General features: G+C 43.2%; 1 protein-coding gene across 1 annotated transcript in view; it reads right to left on the reverse strand.

Moving 5' to 3' along the window:
- Positions 1–23,758, reverse strand: part of CDS1 (CDP-diacylglycerol synthase 1) — a 762,211-nt gene that overhangs the window by 164,049 nt on the left and 574,404 nt on the right. Inside the window, exon 9 of the mRNA XM_078676295.1 lies at positions 15,609–15,677. Within this exon, the coding sequence (XP_078532421.1) occupies positions 15,609–15,677 (69 nt within the window). The remainder of the gene's footprint in view (positions 1–15,608; positions 15,678–23,758) is intronic.

Raw genomic sequence — 23,758 nt, forward strand, 5'->3', positions numbered from 1 at the left:
TGCCTCATCTCTTAAATATTCCATAAGGTCGTCTCTTTTGAAGTGGACATCGCCCCCCTGTTTTTTTAATAAGACTGACCTTACTTGTAAATATTTAAAAAAGTCTCTTCGCTCTAAATTATACAGCCGTTGTGCTTGTTCGAAAGCTATAAACCAGCCAAGCCTATGAGATCCCCTATAATTTTGACCCCTAAAAGATCCCAACCCTTCATTATTTGGTCATGAAATACCACAGGTAGTGATGGGTTTCTGAATAGAGGGGTATAATAGTTCATCCTCCCTAAATTTATTTTCTTCCTGATCCCTGACCAGACTGACATTGCTGCCCCTAAGGTCTTAAACCGTACTTTCTTGTAGTAGCTTCTTTCATTGAATGAGAGAAGCCACTTATTAGAGTCTTTAACTAGTAATTCATATACATCCGGGACCACCTCGCCCCTCCATCTATACCTGATGAATAAGTTACTTACCTTCGGTAACGCTTTTTCTGGTAGATACAATACCTGCCTGTGGATGCCTCACCTTGTGAATATCCCCCTTGCGTCAGCAACGTTCGGAATTTTTCTTCGTAGCACGCCGGCGTTGACGACGTCATAGGAGCACGGCTTTGCGCGCGACTCGGTCTGACATCACCGACTCCTTATTAGGCCCACATCGGCGTGATGACGTCAGTTCCGCCATTTTTTCCGTGCCTTCGAGGCACCCGGACGGACCAACGACAGCAAATATACAAATATACAGTGTACACAGTACATACAAATCAAAACCGCACACAAAGTGCGCAGCAAAAGTAGCAAAAACCAGAAAATATAAACACATAAAACCAGGTATAGCAGAGTGGACAACGGGGAGGCGGGTGGGCATGTGAGGAATCCACAGGCAGATATTGTATCTACCAGAAAAAGCGATACCGAAGGTAAGTAACTTGTTCTTCTGATAGATACACCTGCCGTGTGGATTCCTCACCTTGTGAATAGAGTCCCACAGCAGTCCCCACTCCCGGAGGAGGGTGTCCACTCTGCTACACCAGGAAATCTTGGAGGACAGAGCGCGCGAAGTGGCCATCCCTCCTCACCTCGGTATCCAAGCAGTAGTGCTTCGCCAAAGTGTGGAGGGAGGCCCAAGTCGCGGCTCTGCAAATGTCCTCAACAGGAACACCTCTAGACAAAGCAGATGTTGCAGACTTTGCTCTAGTCGAATGTTCTCTAATACCCTCAGGAGGGTCCTTACCCGCAAGGGAGTAGCAAATCTTGATGCACAGGATTATCCACCTGGAAAGTGTGCGCTTGTGCACCGCTCTGCCCTTCTTACATCCAGCAAAACCCACGAAGAGTTGATCATCAACACGATAGTCTTTAGTCCTATCGAGATAGAAACTGACTGCTCTCTTTGGGTCCAAGCGATGAAGTCTCTCCTCCTCCTTGGAAGGGTGAGGGGGGAGGATAAAAAGTAGGAAGGGTAATGGATTGTCCTAGATGGAAGGGAGTAACCACCTTAGGCAGAAAAGCAGCCCTGGTCCTGAGAACCATTCTTTCAGCATGAATGGTCAAGAATGGGGGCTTGGAACTAAGAGCCTGAAGCTCACTTACCCTCCTTGCCGAGGTAATAGCAACCAAGAAGACCATTTTAAAAGAAAGAAGCCTCATGGGACACTTGTGCAAGGGTTCGAAGGGAGAACCCATCAAATAGGTCAGCACAAGATTCAAATCCCAATGAGGAACAACAAAAGGAGTAGGAGGGAATCTATTAGTGAGACCCTTCAAAAACCTTAAAACCACAGGAGACTTAAAAAGAGAAGGCTGATTCGGCAAACAGAGAAATGCCGACAAAGCCGAAAGATACCCCTTGACCGTGGCAACAGCAAATCCTTGCTGCGCCAGAAAAAGAGCAAACTGTAAAATGTTAGACAAATGAGCCTTCAAGGGGTCAATATCCCTCTCCCTACACCAAGAGACAAATTTAGACCACCTATACGAATAAATGGACTTAGTGGAGTCACGCCTGGCAGAAAGAATGACATCCACCACATCGTGAGGGAGAGAAAAAGAATTCAAGTTGCCCCGTTCAATCTCCTGGCATGAAGGTGTAATGTCTGGAGGTGGGGGTGTAGAACCTGCTTATATACCAAGGAGGATGAGAGGTCTAGAATGGGTGGTGACACAAGAAAACTACGAAACGAGTGGATAGTAGAGTGGCAGTTGGCCGAGATATTCCCATCAAACCACCCTAACTTGGCGGAGTTTCATCATATGGGATATTTGTAGGAGCACCCGACTCTACCGCCCAAACCATCAGCTGATGGTGCGGGAGTGGATGAAGATCTTACACTCGTGCCAGACTTACACTCTTAGAGTGGTGATGAAAGTGTACGTGCAGTGCTGTGGTGAAAAAATGTTAAAATTAGCGACTCAGACAGGAACAAGTTTATTAAAGAGAGTCTGAGTGTTAAAGTTAAAAACACGCCAGGTAGTTGGAACTAATGACTACACTATGGCGCTGTGCAGGTGGTCAACATGTTTCAGCCCAGAAGACGTGTCGTCAGGCTTTCGTCAGGACCAAGAGATAGAGCTACTGCCACTAAAGGTGATTTGCAACAAAGTGAAGTGAAAACATAAATAGAATGCAATTAGCTACCATGAACTTGGAGCCCCAATGTCCATATGTAGAAAGTAATTTCCTTTCACAATCCTGAAATATAAACAAGATTATGTACATTACAAATATATACCACAAGTTCATAGCAAAACATGTGTGTACCACACCCTAAACGGGATCAAGAGATATCCCGTCCACCAATAAAGTCTACTTACTCATTCACAGAACACAATTCTTATGTCTGTAAATACTCACCAAGCTTTGCGAGGAAGTGGACCTCACCTCACCCGGCAACCGCTCGGGAATATGAGGTCCCGCTCTAAAGTGCATAAGAAAGCAAAGTGTCCATAAGAATTATAAGCTTTCTACCACTAGTTACACCAACTGTTTATCCAACACCCATTAACTGTGAACTTGCTTAAAAGAGACCATAACACAACTTTAAAAAGAGCTGGACATGAATAATGATGAGCTCTGGCCACAAGACTTTTGCCAGGGAAACTGAGAAAAATAGAGACTAACAAAGGTAAGCAAAGCGCTGCCATATGATAGCAGAGAGCTACAAAGTAAGCATCCAATGTAATATGATGCTGCACACATTTAACATATTTATCATGGAGGCTCGCCTTACCTGTCCGTCGGTACCTCTCTCAGGCGTCCGAGAGGAAGTGGAGGTACCGACCGGAACAGGAAGCCTTCCTTAAATACTACCGTCAATTGGTAGTTAAGTTGTTAATTACCGCTAATCATTTACAGGGAACCGCGTCTTCATTCACAGCGCGCTTGCGCGTAGAAGACCCACTGTAGTGGTGTTGCGGGAAAGCATGCGCCGTGATACCGGCGTCAGGAAGCTCGCTATCCATGCGCGCATGCGCAATAGAGAAGAAGAAGAAGAGGAACTAGTCATGCGAGCATGCGCTGTGTGTATTCAGGCGCATTCTGTCAAATCAATGCAAACACAGCAGCGGAAGCACATAAATACAGACGCGCTGTGCGCACGATCATTGTGGATTCATCTGGAAAAGTGGGTGAACGCCATCATCAGGTTCATTAAAATATATAAATGGACGGAAACGTTACCAACAACCTCGATGTATGTGAGGTTTAGAAATAGGATACATATAGGGCGGAAGCTTCCCCTCCTGCCTAAAACCAAATAGTATATGTACAATAAGGTCATGAAAAAGGAGGGTGGGCAGGCTAAAACAGAGGCATGCTAGAGAAAATATTAATAATAATAAATGTCTCACCGCCTGAAACTGGCCAGTGTGTGATGGACAGAATGATCCAACCAGACTACATATGTTCCTATGCAAAATACATGACTACTAGAGAGTTCTAGTTAGTGATGGAGTGTATCATGTTTAGATCCCGCATGTATTACTAAACAGTGGATGCAGGCACATATTTTAGCTTAGATGGAGATCCACGGAATGGGATCATTCAACCCTTTGCTGTCACTTCGGAGCCTGAACACCCATTTCTGCTCTTTCACAAACAGAAACTTTGATTTATCATTAATATGGGGTGGAATGTATGGATGTTCTAGAATCACCCACTTTAGATCTTCTACTCTGTGTTTCTTTTCCAAAAAGTGGTTAGTGAGGCCGGTCGATTGCTTGTGGCAGCGAATGGTACTCTTATGCTCACTTATTCGTACTTTCATTTTTCTAGTAGTGTGTCCTATGTACTGTAAGGAACACGGACAAGTGATCAAATATATAACACCTTCTGTGTTACAGTTTGTGTGTTTGCGGAGTATCCAGGGTTTGCCTGTGCCTATGTCGACCTGGTCTGTTTTATAGGTCTGTGGACAGGCACTGCAAGAACCACATGGAAAATGCCCACGTACTGGCTGGGTGTTCCAGAGTGTGTTATGGTGTTCAATTTTCTTCATTCCTGGTCTAGTATGCACCAAGCTGTCTCTTATGCTCCGGGCTCTTTTGAAAGAGAACAATGGTGGAGTAATAGTGGTGTCAGCGGTGTTCAGAATAGCCCAGTGTTTCTGCACAGTTTTCTGTATTTGGTTTGACAGGACGCTGAAGGTGCTCACAAATGTTAGTCTATCCAGAGGTTCTTTAATAGTTTTAGTTTCCAGTAGGGCGTCCCTGTTGTTATTAGAGGCCCGCTTCCAAGCTCTACGTACCAGATGGTGTGGGTACTGCCTGTCCTCTAAATTACTGGATAAAATCCGAGCATGTTTATCAAATGCCGCTCTTGATGAGCAGTTCCTGCGGACCCTAAGGAACTGTCCCACAGGGAGATTGTCCCGCAAGGCGCGCGGATGATGACTGTTGTAGGACAGGAGTGAGTTCTTAGCCATTGGTTTTTTGTAGAGCTCACATCCCAGGTGGCCATCTTGCGGAGAAATCAGGATGTCCAGAAAGGGCAATTGTTGTTTGCTCCACTCTATGGTGAACCTGAGGTATTGGTTCTGGTGGTTCAACCACTCATGGAAGGCTTCCACTTCTAAAACCGTGCCTCGCCACATCACAAGGATGTCGTCTATATACCGTTTCCACAGCAACACCTGGTGGAGAAACGGGTTGCTGTGGTTGAGCACGATGTTCTGCTCAAAAAGGTGCATATATAGGTTGGCGAGGCTGGGGGCAAAAATGCTGCCCATAGAGGTACCAGAGGTCTGTAGGTAGATCTGGTCCTCAAATTTGAAGTGGTTTTCCATCATAGCTATCCTTGCACACTCCATGATAAAACTAATAGGAGTAATGCTCTGTAGATCACGTATCTCAAGGAGAGATCTGATAGCTTCAAGGGTCTCTGCCTGTGGGATACAAGTATAGAGAGACTCGACATCAAAACTGACCAGCAGGTCAGTGTCAATGTCAAACCTCACCTCTGGCAGTAGTCTAAGGACATCAGCCGTGTCCTGCAAATAGGTGGGCATCTCTTTCACAAGGGGTCGTAAGAAAAAGTCTACGAAGGTGGACAAGGGCTCCAAAATAGAGCCTATACCGGAGATGATGGGGTGGCCAGGGGGAGGCCGTGTGGGTTTGTGAATCTTCGGTAGACAGTAAAAGGCAGGCATTACAGGTTTGTCTGTTACTAGAAATTTGGCCTCATGTGGTGTTATCCACCCTTCTGAACTCGCTTCCTCCACCATGCTCTTGATTTCAGTGAGTAGGCGAGGAGTAGGGTCCACAGCAACGCGTTGGTATGAATCACTGTTGGTGAGTTGCCTCAAGCTCATTTAGAGGACAGGCAGTACCCACACCATCTGGTACGTAGAGCTTGGAAGCGGGCCTCTAATAACAACAGGGACGCCCTACTGGAAACTAAAACTATTAAAGAACCTCTGGATAGACTAACATTTGTGAGCACCTTCAGCGTCCTGTCAAACCAAATACAGAAAACTGTGCAGAAACACTGGGCTATTCTGAACACCGCTGACACCACTATTACTCCACCATTGTTCTCTTTCAAAAGAGCCCGGAGCATAAGAGACAGCTTGGTGCATACTAGACCAGGAATGAAGAAAATTGAACACCATAACACACTCTGGAACACCCAGCCAGTACGTGGGCATTTTCCATGTGGTTCTTGCAGTGCCTGTCCACAGACCTATAAAACAGACCAGGTCGACATAGGCACAGGCAAACCCTGGATACTCCGCAAACACACGAACTGTAACACAGAAGGTGTTATATATTTGATCACTTGTCCGTGTTCCTTACAGTACATAGGACACACTACTAGAAAAATGAAAGTACGAATAAGTGAGCATAAGAGTACCATTCGCTGCCACAAGCAATCGACCGGCCTCACTAACCACTTTTTGGAAAAGAAACACAGAGTAGAAGATCTAAAGTAGGTGATTCTAGAACATCCATACATTCCACCCCATATTAATGATAAATCAAAGTTTCTGTTTGTGAAAGAGCAGAAATGGGTGTTCAGGCTCCGAAGTGACAGCAAAGGGTTGAATGATCCCATTCCGTGGATCTCCATCTAAGCTAAAATATGTGCCTGCATCCACTGTTTAGTAATACATGCGGGATCTAAACATGATACACTCCATCACTAACTAGAACTCTCTAGTAGTCATGTATTTTGCATAGGAACATATGTAGTCTGGTTGGATCATTCTGTCCATCACACACTGGCCAGTTTCAGGCGGTGAGACATTTATTATTATTAATATTTTCTCTAGCATGCCTCTGTTTTAGCCTGCCCACCTTCCTTTTTCATGACCTTATTGTACATATACTATTTGGTTTTAGGCAGGAGGGGAAGCTTCCGCCCTATATGTATCCTATTTCTAAACCTCACATACATCGAGGTTGTTGGTAACGTTTCCGTCCATTTATATATTTTAATGAACCTGATGATGGCGTTCACCCACTTTTCCAGATGAATCCACAATGATCGTGCGCACAGCGCGTCTGTATTTATGTGCTTCCGCTGCTGTGTTTGCATTGATTTGACAGAATGCGCCTGAATACACACAGCGCATGCTCGCATGACTAGTTCCTCTTCTTCTTCTTCTTTTTCTCTATTGCGCATGCGCGCATGGATAGCGAGCTTCCTGACGCCGGTATCACGGCGCATGCTTTCCCGCAACACCACTACAGTGGGTCTTCTACGCGCAAGCGCGCTGTGAATGAAGACGCGGTTCCCTGTAAATGATTAGCGGTAATTAACAACTTAACTACCAATTGACGGTAGTATTTAAGGAAGGCTTCCTGTTCCGGTCGGTACCTCCACTTCCTCTCGGACGCCTGAGAGAGGTACCGACGGACAGGTAAGGCGAGCCTCCATGATAAATATGTTAAATGTGTGCAGCATCATATTACATTGGATGCTTACTTTGTAGCTCTCTGCTATCATATGGCAGCGCTTTGCTTACCTTTGTTAGTCTCTATTTTTCTCAGTTTCCCTGGCAAAAGTCTTTTGGCCAGAGCTCATCATTATTCATGTCCAGCTCTTTTTAATGTTGTGTTATGGTCTCTTTTAAGCAAGTTCACAGTTAATGGGTGTTGGATAAACAGTTGGTGTAACTAGTGGTAGAAAGCTTATAATTCTTATGGACACTTTGCTTTCTTATGCACTTTAGAGCGGGGCCTCATATTCCCGAGCGGTTGCCGGGTGAGGTGAGGTCCACTTCCTCGCAAAGCTTGGTGAGTATTTACAGACATAAGAATTGTGTTCTGTGAATGAGTAAGTAGACTTTATTGGTGGACGGGATATCTCTTGATCCCGTTTAGGGTGTGGTACACACATGTTTTGCTATGAACTTGTGGTATATATTTGTAATGTACATAATCTTGTTTATATTTCAGGATTGTGAAAGGAAATTACTTTCTACATATGGACATTGGGGCTCCAAGTTCATGGTAGCTAATTGCATTCTATTTATGTTTTCACTTCACTTTGTTGCAAATCACCTTTAGTGGCAGTAGCTCTATCTCTTGGTCCTGACGAAAGCCTGACGACACGTCTTCTGGGCTGAAACATGTTGACCACCTGCACAGCGCCATAGTGTAGTCATTAGTTCCAACTACCTGGCGTGTTTTTAACTTTAACACTCAGACTCTCTTTAATAAACTTGTTCCTGTCTGAGTCGCTAATTTTAACATTTTTTCACCACAGCACTGCACGTACACTTTCATCACCACTCTAAGAGTGTAAGTCTGGCACGAGTGTAAGATCTTCATCCACTCCCGCACCATCAGCTGATGGTTTGGGCGGTAGAGTCGGGTGCTCCTACAAATATCCCATATGATGAAACTCCGCCAAGTTAGGGTGGTTTGATGGGAATATCTCGGCCAACTGCCACTCTACTATCCACTCGTTTCGTAGTTTTCTTGTGTCACCACCCATTCTAGACCTCTCATCCTCCTTGGTATATAAGTGATTGATGTTGGAGATGGGATGATAGGTCTTTAAATATATCTCCTTTGACCCTTCTCAAATTTTTAGTTTTTTGGGTGTAGAACCTGCCCCTCCATCTGAGAGAGGAGGTCTGCCCTGTGAGGGAGACGGAGCAGCGGGTGAGAGGAGAGGTGGAGAAGGTCTGTGTACCACACCCTTCTTGGCCAATCCGGGGCGAACAATACGACTTGGGCCCGGTCCTGGCGAATCTTTGTCAGAACCCAAGGAATCAAGGGTGTGGGGGGGAAACGCGTAAAGGAGTTGATTTCCCCAACTCAACTGAAACGCATCCCCCAAAGCTCCTTGCATCGGATACTGGAGACTGCAGAATGACGGGCAGTGAGCATTCTCGTGAGTGGCGAACAGGTCCACCTGAGGAGTCCCCCACATCTGAAAGATGTCGAGAACCACCTCCGGGTGAAGCCTCCACTCGTGGTCGGCAGAGAACTGCCGACGGAGACTGTCTGCACGAACGTTCAGAACTCCGGCCAGATGATTTGCCATCAGGACCAGAGACGCAGAGCCTCTCTGCAAAGACACTGCGACCCTACTCCTCCCTGCTTGTTGATGTACCACATCGCGGTCGTGTTGTCCGTCAGGACCTGAACCGACTGACCGCGAAGGAAAGGGAGGAAGGCCTTGAGCGCCCGACGTATCGCCCCCAATTCCAAAAGGTTGATATGAAGCAACCTTTCCTCTGGAGACCAAAGACCTTTGACCTCCAGGTCCCCCAGATGAGCACCCCACCCGAGAGTGGATGCATCCGTTATTACCGTGGACACCGATGGAGGAAGTTGAAAAGGCTTTCCTTGCGACAGATTGCCTTCCACGCTCCACCAAGACAGATCCACTGCAGCTTCTCTGGAGATCCTCACTGACTCCCTGAGATCTCCGTTGTGTTGATATCACTGCCTGCGGAGGCACCACTGGAGTGCCCTCATGTGCCAGCGTGCATGATTGACCAACAGAATGCAAGAAGCCATCAGACCGAGCAGACGAAGGACCTTCAGGACTGGAACAACCGCTCCATTGTAGAATAAAGGAATCATTTCCTGTATGTCATGAATCCTTTGAGGTGGAGGGAATGCACGACATACAGAAGTGTCCAGTACCACACCTATGAACAGGTTGTGCTGGGAGGGCACCAGGTGAGACTTGGGTACATTTATCGAAAAACCCAACCTGTGCAACAACTGAGTTGTCTCTTGCAGATGATGAAGCACATTCTCCGGCGACTCCGCTTTTATCAGCCAGTCGTCTATATAGGGGAACACAGGAATCCCCGATCTTCTGAGATGCGCAGCCACCACTGCCATCACCTTGGTGAAAACTCGAGGCGCAGTAGTAAGCCCAAAAGGAAGGACCGCAAACTGGTAGTGTTGCGATCCCACCGTAAAACGGAGATACTTTCTGTGCGACTTCAGAACGGGGATGTGAAAATACGCATCCTGCAAGTCGATCGACACCATCCAGTCTTCTTCCATCAGCGCTTGAAGAACCTTTGCAAGTGTGAGCATTTTGAACTTCTCCTGTTTGAGATAGAGGTTCAAAATCCTGAGGTCCAGGATTGGCCGAAGCCTGCCATCCTTCTTGGGTATCAGGAAATACCGGGAGTAGCACCCCTGACCCCTCTCCAGCTCCGGAACCACCTCTATCGCACCCTTTCTGAACAGTGCCAGGACTTCTTCCTGCAGGAGAAGAAGGTGGTCCTCCGAACAATAACCTTGGCAAGGAGGGTAATTGGGAGGGAACTCCTGGAAGGGAAGTGCATACCCATTTTCTAAGAGATTGAGAACCCAAAGATCTGATGTAACCGATTCCCAATCCCGTAGAAAATGAGTAAGCCGACCCCCTACTGGACCCGCATGATCCAGAATGGTGGATCTAGGGCTGCTTTGCTGATGTAGGTGGGGGATGGGTATTATTGGAGGAAGTAGAGGAGGAGGAGGCTTGGCATCCACGAGCACGTCCCCTTTGTTTGCCTCTGTAAGATTTATACAAAGGGTTCTGCTGTTGTTGCTGTTGCTGGCCTTGCTTATAGGAACGAAAAGTGGATCTATCAAATCCTCTAAACTTCCTAGTGGCAGAACCTCTAGCCTGAAGACCCAAAGATCTTGCTGTAGCCCGGCTATCTTTGAATCTCTCCAAAGCCACATCCGCCTTCTTCCCAAAGAGGCCTGTCCCATCAAAAGGCAAGTCCATTAAAGTGGATTGAACGTCTGCTGAAAAGTCAGAAGATTTTAGCCATGCAGCCCTTCTGGTGGCAACAGTAGAACCCATAATTCTGGCAACCGAGTCAGCCGTGTCCATGCCACTCTGAATGACTAAGCGGGCTGCAGCTTGAGTGTCGGAGACTACTTCTTTAAAGTTTTTGCTATCATCCTCAGGAAGCTTAGATGACAGTTGCTTCACAGAGTCCATCAAAGCAAGTACATATCTCCCTAGCAGACAAGTAGCATTAGTAGATTTTAGAGCCATGCTACTTGATGAGAAAATCTTTTTAGCAGATTGGTCCAATTTCTTTGAGTCTTTGTCTGCTGGTACTTGAGGAAATGAACCTGCCGACCTGTTGGAACAAGCGGCTTGTACTACCAAGCTCTCAGGGGAAGGATGTGAAGAGAGGAACTCGGGGTCACCAGGTGCCACTCTGTAACGTCTCGTTACAGATCTGGAAACCGCAGGAGCAGTCAATGGTCTTTTCCAAACCTCCATTATTGGTTCAGTCAAAGCCTCAGTAAATGGAAGTGTAGGCTCAATAATGGATGAGGGTGAATGTAAAACCTCTGTAAGAATATTAGGTTTGTATTCAACAGTAGGTAAGGTCAGATTAAGTAGATCTGCAGCCTTTCTAATTACAATGTGGTAAGGTGTCACGTCCTTTGATGGTGCATCAGAAACTGATGGCAAACCCCACTCAGGAGAAAGTTCTAGGCCACTGGCACTATGAAGGTCGTCAAAACAGTCTCCTTGATCCAGAAGTTCACCTTCCTCCACTTCAGGATCTTCGTACTCCTTTTCTTCCAAGAGGCGTTAAGCTCTGCGCCTCGACCATTCCATACGAATCGAAGTCGATGGATCCGGCGTCGAGCAAGGAGCCGGAGCAGCAGGAGGATGAGACTCACGAATCGGCGTGGTACTTCGATTAGATTCACGAGGACGATCCGGAGCCGGCGAAGCCGTATGCTGGGTCGATGACCTCGGCGGAGCCGTACCGAGCCAAGGTGCATAAGGCGCCGGCATAAACGGCATAAAGGGAGCCGGGGCATAAGTTTGAGGAATGCCCAAGTTGAAAGACAATGGACCCACGGGACGAACCGGTGCACCGGTGGGGTACATTGCTCTAGTATAGACTCCAAATATCGCATTAAGAAAATGCGAGGGGTCTTGTCCCGGACCAGGAAAGGGAGGATACGAACCAATTGGTTGTTCCCAAGGAGGTTGTTCCGGCATCGGTTCATCCTGGCCTTCAAGATTTACAGGGACTTCCACCGGAGTCTGAGTCTGAGGAACTTCTTCTACCTCATGATCCGAAGAATGGTGTGATTCCGGATCAGGTTCTTGTTCCGGAGTCGGGGAACCTCGAAGAGATTGTAAAGGAGAAGGAGATACAAAGTCCTTATGATGTCTTCGAGACTTTTTCTTTGAATCTGAAGAGTCTTTACCAGAGTGATGTCTCGAGCTATGTTTTCTCCTCTTGTGCTTCTTCTTCAAAGAGCTAGAAGCATGACCCGAAGCCGACTTGGATCCGGACCTCGATCTTTCTCTGGACCTCGACCTCGCTCTGGACCTCAAAGCCGACCTCGACCTCAACTTCGATCGCGACTTCTGTCTCGACTTCGAGCGTCTAGACGTCGACTTCGATCTATCAGCTTCTCTTCCTTTTACCTTCGCTAGAAGAAGTTTAGCTTCACGGTCACGTAAGGCTTTAGGATTCATTTTGAAGCAGGAGACAGTTTTTAACGTCATGGTCTGATCCAAGACACCATAAACAATCACCATGTGGATCGGTGATCGACATCATGCGAGCCCATGATCCACACTGTTTGAACCCAGTCTTCCTCGACGACATTCTCGACGAAGAAGGAACACTCAACAGATGAAATAGTAACACAAAACAGAAGAAGATACTAAGTATCGCAGAAGATCCCAGAAACCGTTAGCGTCGACGACGCGGAAAAAAGGGAACTGACGTCATCACGCCGACGTGGGCCTAATAAGGAGTTGGTGACGTCAGACGGAGTCGCGCGTGATGCCGTGCTCCTATGACGTCGTCCACGAAGAAAAATACCGAACGTTGCTGACGCAAGGGGGATATTCACAAGGTGAGGAATCCACACGGCAGATGTATCTATCAGAAGTTCCTGCCTAGCAGCCCTCTAATATACTGTAGAACAGTGGCCTAGTAATAAGCTTTAAAATCCGGTGCCGCTATACCGCCCCGTTCTCTTGGCAAGGATAAGAATTTTAGGCCCCGACGTGTTTTGCCTTTTGCCCAAATAAATCTGTTTGTGACTCCCTCTAACTCGCTGAACCAGCTATTATTGAATTTTAAAGGGATAGTCCGAAATAGATATAACACCTTTGGCAAAAACAGCATCTTTATTATGTTGCACCGGCCTATTGTTGTTAGGTGCAAATTATTTAGCCTTTCAAAGTCAGTTTTTGCCTTTTTTATTACTGGGTTTAGGTTCTTTGCCACTACTTTTGATAAGTCATATGTTATTTTTATCCCCAAATAAACTGCTGTCTCCACTATCCTTTGATCTGCCATTGCAATCTTTTGATTAACTATTTGCGTTTTATTCTTGTTTAATTTATACCCTGAAAGATTCCCATAGACTGCTGCTTCGTCTTCTATTTCCACTAAAGCCAAAACTTGATCTCTTGATATAATGGCAAGATCATCAGCATACCCTAAGATTTTTGTTTCATATCCGTTTAGCACTACTGGCAGAATACTCAACCCCGTCCAATATTTATTATCCCACTCATCTCCCCCATGATTCTTAGTCTTATCCTTGGATTGTGATATAATGCTCTTAGGGCTCTAACACAGCCATCCCCCAGGTTAAGTTTCTTTAATACTGCCTAAAGGAAGCCCCACGAGACCCTATCAAACGCTTTCTCGGCGTCTAACAATATTAACGCCATAGGATCTCGTGAGGCTGCCGTGCCATCAAATAATGTAAGCACTCTTCTAATATGCTCTGCCGTGCCCCTACCAGGAATAAACCTGTGTTGTCGGGAGAGATGACCTTACCTATTACCATGCTCAGCCTATTGGCCAGCATCTTAGAGAAAATTTTAGTGTCGCTGTTCATTAGACTTATTGGTCTATAAGACCCATGATCGTTAGAGGGCTTGTCCTTTTTAAGAAAAACCACCATAGTTGCCTCCCCCCAGGACTCAGAGGGTGCCACCCCCTTTTGTATATTAATCATTAGTTTGTGAAGGTCTTCTTCTACATAAGGGAGGAATTTGTTATAAAATTCCAACGGAATGGAGTCTGGGCCTACTGCTTTCCCCGCAGGTAAATCCTTAATTGCTCTCTGCATTTCTTCCAGAGTAAAGGTGCTTTCCAGAAAACCTTTATCCTCCGTTAACTTCTCTAATGTAGCGCTCTCTAAATATCCCTCTATTTCGCTACTGTCTGCCCTTTCATCAGGATTATATAATTTTTGGTAGAAATCCTGGAAGATTAAACATATCTCCACTGGTGTCTTTGCTATGACCCCTGTCTCAGACCTAATCTCCGATATATCCCCTTTGGTAGCTGCCTGGCGAGTTCGGATAGCTAGTATACGGCCAATCTGCTCGCTATACTCATATTGATCTTTCTTCCGGGCCAGATATTTCCTTGCTGCCTTAGACGCGAATACCTCCCCTACTGCTGCCTTAGCAATAGATAGTTTAAGTGTTATTCCCTTGACATTCCGCTTTGCTCTTATTGCTCCAATAAGTTCTCCTTCAATGATGGCAACTGCCCTCAGCTTTCCCTCTACCTCCTCTTTCTCGGTCTTACTCCGTTTGATAGAGTAGCTGATTGTCTCCCCTCTTATGCCAGCCTTCAAAGTATCCCACACTACTGCCTGGGAAGCAGTCCCTCTATTTATCTCAAAAAACATTTTAATCCATTCTTTCATCCGGTCAACATAATTAGGATCCTGTAGCAGGGCTCTTTCAAATGTCCAATTTATTGCTTGTTTTTGATAATTTGGTATAGATATATCCAACGTGAGTGGATTGTGATCTGACATCACCCGTGGAAGCTTGTTGACTTTGACTATGGATATTATCGAGGGTGATATCAATGCACAATCTGCAGCAAGATGACGTCGGGGCCAAACAACTGCCCAAGTTTAAAGCAATGGCTATTAAACCGGGAAGACTGATTTCACTTTATGAAGACAATTAGGTAATTAAGCAGGAAAAGTAGATGTGATGCCTCTATAATCCCCTACACTTTCAATGAACCACAGAAATATTTGGTGTAGCCTATGTGTATGAGAAAGGAAGCATAATCTTACCATACTCGGGCTTTGTCTGTTTTCAATATTAGGTTTTCGTTTTGGTAGGAGAATGACACGAGGAAAACACAGAATATTGTCTATGGTTTGCTGAGGAAAAGTGCGTTCGTTTATTGTATATATGGCAGGTTTTGCCTAATGCTTGTAGACATCTGCTAACAGATTCTCTATTCCCTCGGGAATTAGGAAATGCACAGACGCGGCCACAGAATGTATTGCGGGGCACTGTCCCCCAATTAAATAGATGCAATTTTGAAACGTCTGGATTTAGTTCAAAGCAAACTTTTAGACTGCAGGTATTGTTATTGTGTTGGAAATTCTTTTAAATGCGCTAATGTATATTCTTGCCCCTGTGGTCAACTCATTTATAGGTTCTATAAGTGTTCGCCACAGCAGCTATATTGCTATTTGTTAGAACTTCGAATTAATGTTTACAATAGCTGTAATGAATGAAATAAACGTATAGTGAATAAGTGTGTATACAAAGGGTCGGTCTCGGATCCAACATGCAGATTTTCCTTTTACCCTTGTGTAAGAAAAAACAACATTGTTAGTTCTATTACGTACTCACACATATTCTGGGACTGAAATACTTACAATGAAACCAAACACGACTGTAGCAAGAAAACCACCAATGAATCCTTCCCAGGTCTTTTTTGGTGAAAGCTAGCATAAAAAATATAGAAAAACGAATTAAAGTACAATAAATAGAAAGTCTTCAGTGGAATACTGCGGTCAAACAATCAAAGCACTTACAACAAAAGGAACACATTTGTAAATCAATCAATTCCAAGAAGTAAAATAGTCTTGACAGTTAATAATTCAAATGTTGCTACAGAGATCATTTTTCACTACATTAGATTTTATTTTTAATTTGTCTTTCATACTTAGCATGAGTTAAACAGAAGCTTGTAGCAACTCAGATAACGGGACATGACTTCTGTTGGGTGCGCTATCAGTGGCTTGGTGGGGAGGGTTCAGTAGAAAAGTGAATACAATTTATATTCTAAATAAAACCCTGTATTTTGGAGAAATACTTCTTGGGAAGCACTTGCGTACTTCCATCACATCGACCAATGTCCTCCCTACAACTCCTCTTCTTCCAACTCCTCCTTTTATAATACAGCCACCACTGATCACCGCCATCTCAGGTCTACACCAAAACGTCAACCTCACTACCACCTCCTTCCTGAGTGTCCAACCGGTCGACAAAATCTCTCTCTGCAGGCATTTTGCTTATTGCACAGTATCAAGCCCACTTGCAACTCAAAAGACTCCATCCTATTACACATCGTTAAATAATTTGCTGTCATTTTCTACAAGCTCTGTCTTGCTCTCCCTCACTCCAAGGCAGGTCAGGTAAAACTTCTCAATAACATCCCTAGACAATCATGATCTCAGTACTGCCATATTATTAGTCTTCCTTGGTCGGACACCATTAAACAAATTGGTACCTGCTAAATTCATAAACACAAACTGTCATTCAACATCCTCCTTTCACACCAACTCAGATTTTCATGTATCATCTCCTCTGTTATCTACACTGTCCACTGATAGTCCACAGGAATTAGAAGCAAAGATCTATGTTCATTTTCTTTGTCCATTTTTGTATGTACCGAATTCATCCATATGTACTCCTCAGGGTCCTCCTCATCCCATACAACTAGAATGCTCCAGGGTTTAAATGACCTCTAGTTTCTTTTCAATATGCACATTGAACAACTGAGAGACCTCCTGGATGTTGCAGGGTTCGCCATTAATTAGCATGCGCATGTTACAAAACTTTACCTCAAAGCTTCCACTTAAAAAGTTATCATTCACCTAAAGAAACACCTCATGGAATCCCAACCTTATCTCACAGTGTACAAACCTCCTAAGACAGAATTTATTATCCCTATTTATTTGATTTTTAGCAATAATAAACCATACATAACACTCTGATAGGTGGCTAACTTGGATCAATGTGACAATGTCAATAGCCATTAAACAGAGTCGACAATCGAAGAATTATTGAAAAGACTTGTGCAACTTAAAGAATAAGGAGACGGAGCATCACACCATTATGGAGCCAAAATACTCTTGTACTTGTTGGGCAGCCTCTCTATTTATAAGCCAGCTCCTCTGCTACGGCACTATAGGCCATGCCGCTAGTCCACTCCTCAAGAGAGGGGGGGGGGGGGTCTCTATTCCTCCAATTATGTGCAATGTCTGCTTGGAAGGCAAAAATCCTATTACGAACACAGCTAATCTGAATCCCCTTTCCTCCTCCATCACCCCCAGCAGTGCCCTCTTTGAGTCTAAGTGGATGGGAGTTCTTAGGACTGCGCTCAGCGTGGTATGCACCAGTCGCCAAAAACCCTGACTGAAAGGGCAGTCTGATATTGTATGATAGAATGTCCCGATGTCTAGCTTACACCAGTGACAATATAGGTTGGGTGCTTTGTTCATCCACCACGGCCTTTCAGGGTTGTTGTAAGTCCTGTGAAAGTAACTAACCTGGATTAATCTGAGCCTGAACTAGGTAGCGAGTAAACTGACTGCCATTTTCACCTTCTGCCACTCTGAATCCTCTAACTCACCAAGATCTTGTTTCCAGCGGCACCTCTTCTTTCCCAGCAGGACGGGGTTATTAAGGATCAGGGACCTATACACACCTGAGATGCCCTTATGGAGAATTGGTACCATTGTAACAAATTTCTTTTTTTCTGTCTGCCACACAGACTGGACCCTACTAAACTATCCTAATAATTTCCCCTCCAGTTCTTTCAACTATCAAATCCAAGGAAATACATCCTGATCACTACACAAATCTCGGAATCTTCACTGTCAAAACACAAACTTATTCTATCCAACCAACACCAGTTTTTTAAACATGGGCACCTCCGGGTTTCTAAATATCTGTGTTGTGTACAGGTAAGCTTTTTGTGTAATGTTGGGATTTAACTTGTATTCAATCTTGAAATGTTTATACTCAAGGTTTAGTGTGATTCTATTGATCCTTTGTACTCCACTGTGCTGCCTGTAAGAAGGAGCATTATGTTAGAGAATAAACTTGAGCAATTATTCTGGACCTGACCTAGTCAATGAATTACACCTGGATACAACAGTTGGTGATAAGAATGGGATACAAACCTATGCGTACGAAGTACAATGGATACCAGGCTCATTACTACTGGTAGTTCAAGTTCAATATCGTGTACCAGAGAATAATTTCAATTTTTATATTTCTCAATACATTGAGTGTACTGTGATTAGGTACTACTTTTGTGCTGGTATTTATATTTTTCCCTGGGAATTTAATGTTATTTCTTACCAAACAAAATAAATCCCAACTACCATTTTTCAGACCTTCACCTAGTGAACCAATATTAAAATGGTCAAAATGGAAGAAAGTGCAAATTATTTGAAGGAATGAGGTTCCAACTTCACAGCAAGAAAAAGCATCTTTATTTCTAAATTTTCTTGGTCCGGAGGGGAAGGAAGATTTAGAAAATCTACCAGAATTATATGCTGAGGGGGGAAACGTCTCTACAAGCTTTAATGAATATGAAACATATTTAAAAAAACTTGACAAACATTATCTTCCCAAAGATTTCCATTGTCCTACAAAGATATCACTTTGTGATGCGTAATCAGAGACAATTCATCTGTGGAGGATTATGTTACTGCATTATGAAGATTAGCAGCTAAACATAATTTTGGAGTATCTACTGTCAAAACAGAGCTTAATTTGAGCTGGTGCTTTCTGATGCTCGATGCCGGCACTTATGACAGTCTACCACATGGTGGCGCTGTTCATCTAAACTAGAGATGTACACGAATGAATGAAAGATTATTTATATTATTTACACAGCATCATTTACTAATTCAATATACATTAAAAATGACTAAAACATGCTGGCCAAGCCATTCTTATAACTTAGGGGGCCTGAAATAGTCTGAATTATCACATGTGTAGGGTGTGATGGTTAGTAGTTGTGTTGGTTCTGTTATTGGTCGTGCTGGCAAGGGTGGAGGAAACTACAGGGGCCTATTGAGGAGGGCCCTGTATTTAATTAATTAAATTTTGTATGAACTAAGCACTGTTTCACACATAAGGGATCAATTCATGCTTAAGTAAAAAAAATGACATGGTTAGAAAGGAGTAATGGTTGAGGGGGGGTCCCACGTTAAGTGACACTTGATTATTGCTAAAAAAGATTGAACATTAATTAGTGTGTGTGGAACAATTACGCAAATACATGAATTCAGCTAATTAGTTCAAACTGTAGCACAAAATTTAAAACAAATTTTACAAGTAAAAATACCCCAAAAACTTAATGGGGCTTGTTTTCGTGTGTGAAAATTGTGGTCACTGATCAAGTCATATAAAATGTCTTATATTAAAGGTTTGTGTGAAATATGTGGAAACAAGGGGCAGTTTGGAAAATGCTGCGAAAATGAATGAGAACATCAATAAGGTTACATCTGATAGTGGCCAATTAACACTACAAATTACTGAAGCTGTGAATGGGGGGGGGGGGGTCGATAAAAATAACAATGAGCACCTTTCTGACCGACTCTCAGACAATGTTATTGATCTTTAAATGATGATAGATTCTGGGGTGCATCTAAGACTAATATCTGATGTGGTTATGAGAGATTAATTAAAGGGAAAGTAAGTCTGACTGGATGTTCAGTACATACCTTTGGGTATGGTGGCAAGTCAATGGAACTGATTGGTAATTTCATGGGACGTCAGAGGAAACAAGGTTAAAGGGAAAGTTTATGTTCTAGTCAATAGTGACAGTGTTGTATGTTGGCTACGTAAAAAAATAAAACACTTGGGTATTTCCTTAAATCCCAATGCCACTTCACAAGTTCTAAGTTAAATGTATAGGCTCAGTACATAATGAACTCATTGGGGACTTTCCCAAGTATTTTTGCAAGATGATGGCTGTGCAAAAAATTGCATGCAATGTACCAAACTCAAAGAAGGTGCTGTTCCCTCCTCTTGTAAAGTAGGAGATATTCCATATAACGTTAGACATGCTTCTCAAAATTTAACTTGATAATTTGTGTTCACAAGGTATTATAGAGCAAGTTGAAGCCAGCGAGTGGCTGACTCCTATTGTGTGGGCACACAAAGAGTGAGAAAAATGTGTGCTAAGAATTCTGAGTGAGAATGAACTCATGCTGAAGGCAAACCAATCCAAGTCTGCTAATTACAAAATAGATTATTTAGATCACTTTATTTCTGCTGAAGGAAGATTTATTCAAAACCATACCTGGGATGCCGAGGCCCATAAAAAAAAGGATCAGAAGTTTCTGGGTGAGGCAGAATTTCATTCTCAGCTCATACCGTATTTTTCTAATAGAACATGCTTCTTATGTGGGTTGTTGAAAAAACAAGTAGTGTACAAATGGAGTGAGGAACGTGAGAGGGAGGAAAAATAATGAGTGGCGACTGGAAGATTAAATCAAAGTGTGTCATGTAAAAAAGGGTTATTTGTGAAATCAGAGAGGCTGGAGAAATTGGACAAACATTCTTGCAAGTGTCCTTCACAGGCTTCAACAAGGTGGGTGTTGGATAGGCAGTAGTGAAGCTGAGGTTTTCAGCAAAGTCCAAAATGACTCATCAATGCAGAAAGATTTAGTTCTAAGTGGTTCATAGTTGGTACCACCTGAGAGTCTAAAAATACACTTCTGATATGTCACACATTGTACATTTGCGGATGTGTGAGGACATCACCTATGGCATGCAGAGACATTCCTTCTGGTCCCTGGGACGAAGTGGCATTAAATATTCTAGGACCTTTATCATTCAGCTCAGTTCCCAATAACCTGTTGGTGTTTATGGGTATGTACTCTACGTGACAGGAAGTAGCTATTGTGAGAGAGATTACCACAACTTTGATAATCACATTTTAGAAGAGCCATTTCACAAGGACAGCAACCCTAAAATGATTCTAACTGGCAATGGTGTATATACTTGAGGAATACAGGGATTGTACAAATAAATTGTTTAATCATCCGCAAACTAATGGTAGAGATTCAATAGGACATTGAAAGAGGGCATACAATTGTTTAGAACTTACGGCAAGGACTGGAAAGCGAAATTTGGGATAGGGTATAAGTTTACACCCAATTCTACCACAGGGACAATGCCCTTTGAACTTTTTTTGATAAGAGCACCAAGTACTATTGCATGCCCTTTGTGGGAAAGATATTTAAATGGTGGAAATGAGAATGACAGGGAACATAATGAGAAAATTGCACATGCATGTTTGGAAGGAGAGAACATGAAGCAGATGTAAAAGAAGGTAAATTATATGTGTAAAGTTATGGGTGAAGTGAAAGTGGCCATTTGTGACCTGGCTCTATGTCACGAATACATCCAAGAGGTATTTAAAACCAATTTGAACATCTCTGGGTTAATAAATTGTTTTGTAGTGCAGCACTTCAAGATGCCTGTATTTGGAAATTCAACAGCATTTCCGCTGTTAAGAAATTCGCAAATGCTCAAAGTTATTTCTATTTTTGCTTGATGTTTTTCATGGGTTTTTGTTTTCCTCTTAGTATATGTCTTCGTGTGTTGTTGGGGTGCGGGGAAAGATGTATGGTATGTAGGTTAGCTTTCTGTATAATGTTGCAATTTAGCTTGTATTCCATCTTGGAATGTTTAAACTTGAGGTTTTTGGGATTCTATTAATCAGTTGTACTACTGCTGTGGTGGTTGAAGGATGGAAACCTAAAGTTAAAGAATTAACTTGAGTATTTTGGACCCCACCTCCTCATTGAATTACTCTTGGATACCACACTCCCCATCACATGCAGCATCCCCAAGGTTTCCAGACTCCCCCATGACATCTTCAACTTCTAAATGGAGCTACTTTCTTTTGTAATTGGTAAAAAAGCAGCATAGTCTTTTCTCAAAGATTCATAATAATATGTCATACAAATTAGTCAGAATACATCAATAAATTATCACCATTAGATCACGCAATTGATAATTCATAGTAAGATTTCATCTAAATTAATCATGATATTTAAATACATAGTTATAAACTGTTTTTCAATGCCAGATGAATTCATAAATAAATGGAGCTACTTAGTGTTATATTCACAGATAACAGCATCAATACACCAATACACTGATCATATATAACTATTTAAGCTTCCTCTTCTTCAGACATCCAAAACCTCAAACACTGTCTGCATATCACCCAGACCTGGAAGTCCTACTTGAAGCTCAACTCAACCAAAACTGAATTCCTGTTATTTGCCAAAAACAACAGTATAAACCTGGCTCAATAAAGTGAACCGTGACTGTTTCAATCCCCAACTTTCACCAATTGCCAAGTCAGTTAGATATATCCTGGACACCAGCCTGATCATAAAGGAACACTTAGCCAAAAACAAAAATTACCTAGTACCAGATCTTTAGAAAACATTTTTTTTAGGGAAAGTGAAATAGTTTCTTCCAGCGACTTCAGAACTGCTGTTCAAACCCTCGTACTCTCCCATTTGGATGCTTGTAACACCCTACTCCATTGCCTCCAAGACTCTACACTGGCACAGCATATTACATGCAGTAGAACAGCTCTTCTCGGCCCTGAGGAAATACGATCCCACCACCCATCCTCATAGGACACCATTAGATTCCCTTGCTGGCATGTCCCATCTTCAAAACCAGCAGCATAATTTACAAAAGTTAAGTCAAGCACCTCTGCGTATCTTCGGCCAACGCACACTATCTGTGAAGGGTCTTGCACAATCACTTCTAGAACACCATCAGACTGCAGACTAAGCAGTGCAAAAAATAAAAGGCCTTTTCAATATATCAACTCCGGATCTGGAACAACATCCCCATATCCATCAGGACATCCACAACACTGCTCCAGTTAAACAAAAATCTGAAGATATATCTCTTTAAAGATTACATCAACAAATCAGCTACTTCTCTTCTTTCTTGTTGACTTTATGCATGTCTTAGACCTTGTACAGAACTCCACTGGTTTTTGGCTAGGTTTGCTCTACAGAAATAACACATACATACATCATAGGTCTTCAAACTGCTTCGAAAGACAGAATCCTACACAATTTCTTTTTTATGATCCAAGCCAAAATCAGGGCCAAACTGGACTATATGAAGCTCTCTTCTAACAGGCATCCATATCTAGTCCTATATTGGTGCCCAACTCTATTGAATAAGCAACTTTCAATCCTCTGCTAATTTACGGCCAGCTTCCAAGAAATTAAACGCATTTTAGACTCAGAAAACTCATCACTGTTTTTTTAAGACTGAGCAAGACTGCCCTTAAATATCCAATGTATTACTTTCAAGGCTGTCAAATTCCATCACACCACTACTGTTTTTCAGAGATCTAAACAACCCTCTGAGCTTTTGCAGCTGCTGCTCCAAGACTGTGTACCTCTCATTGTGCAGATAACCATCAGATAACCTGTACGACAGAAGTCTACTCTAAAGCCCTCTAGTGGGTCCACTCCAATCCCCTCCTTCAAGTTATTTTCCGCCAATAGGATTCTAAGACACCGACCAGCAAGGCACTCTTGCAGGAGTTCAGGCATCAGTATGTTCCTCCTCCTTTCAATTATCTGTCTTACTATAAAGCACTGCAAATTCTTGAAGCTAAGCAGCATTAGCTATAGAAAAATCCTAAGTACATTTTAGCGAAAAGGAACTTTTTTTAAATTCATATACGAACCTATGAAGAGCACATCTATTTGGGTAAGAACAGCTCAGA

This window comes from Lissotriton helveticus, chromosome 2_1, assembly GCF_964261635.1.
Source record: "Lissotriton helveticus chromosome 2_1, aLisHel1.1, whole genome shotgun sequence".
Classification (NCBI taxonomy): domain Eukaryota; kingdom Metazoa; phylum Chordata; class Amphibia; order Caudata; family Salamandridae; genus Lissotriton; species Lissotriton helveticus.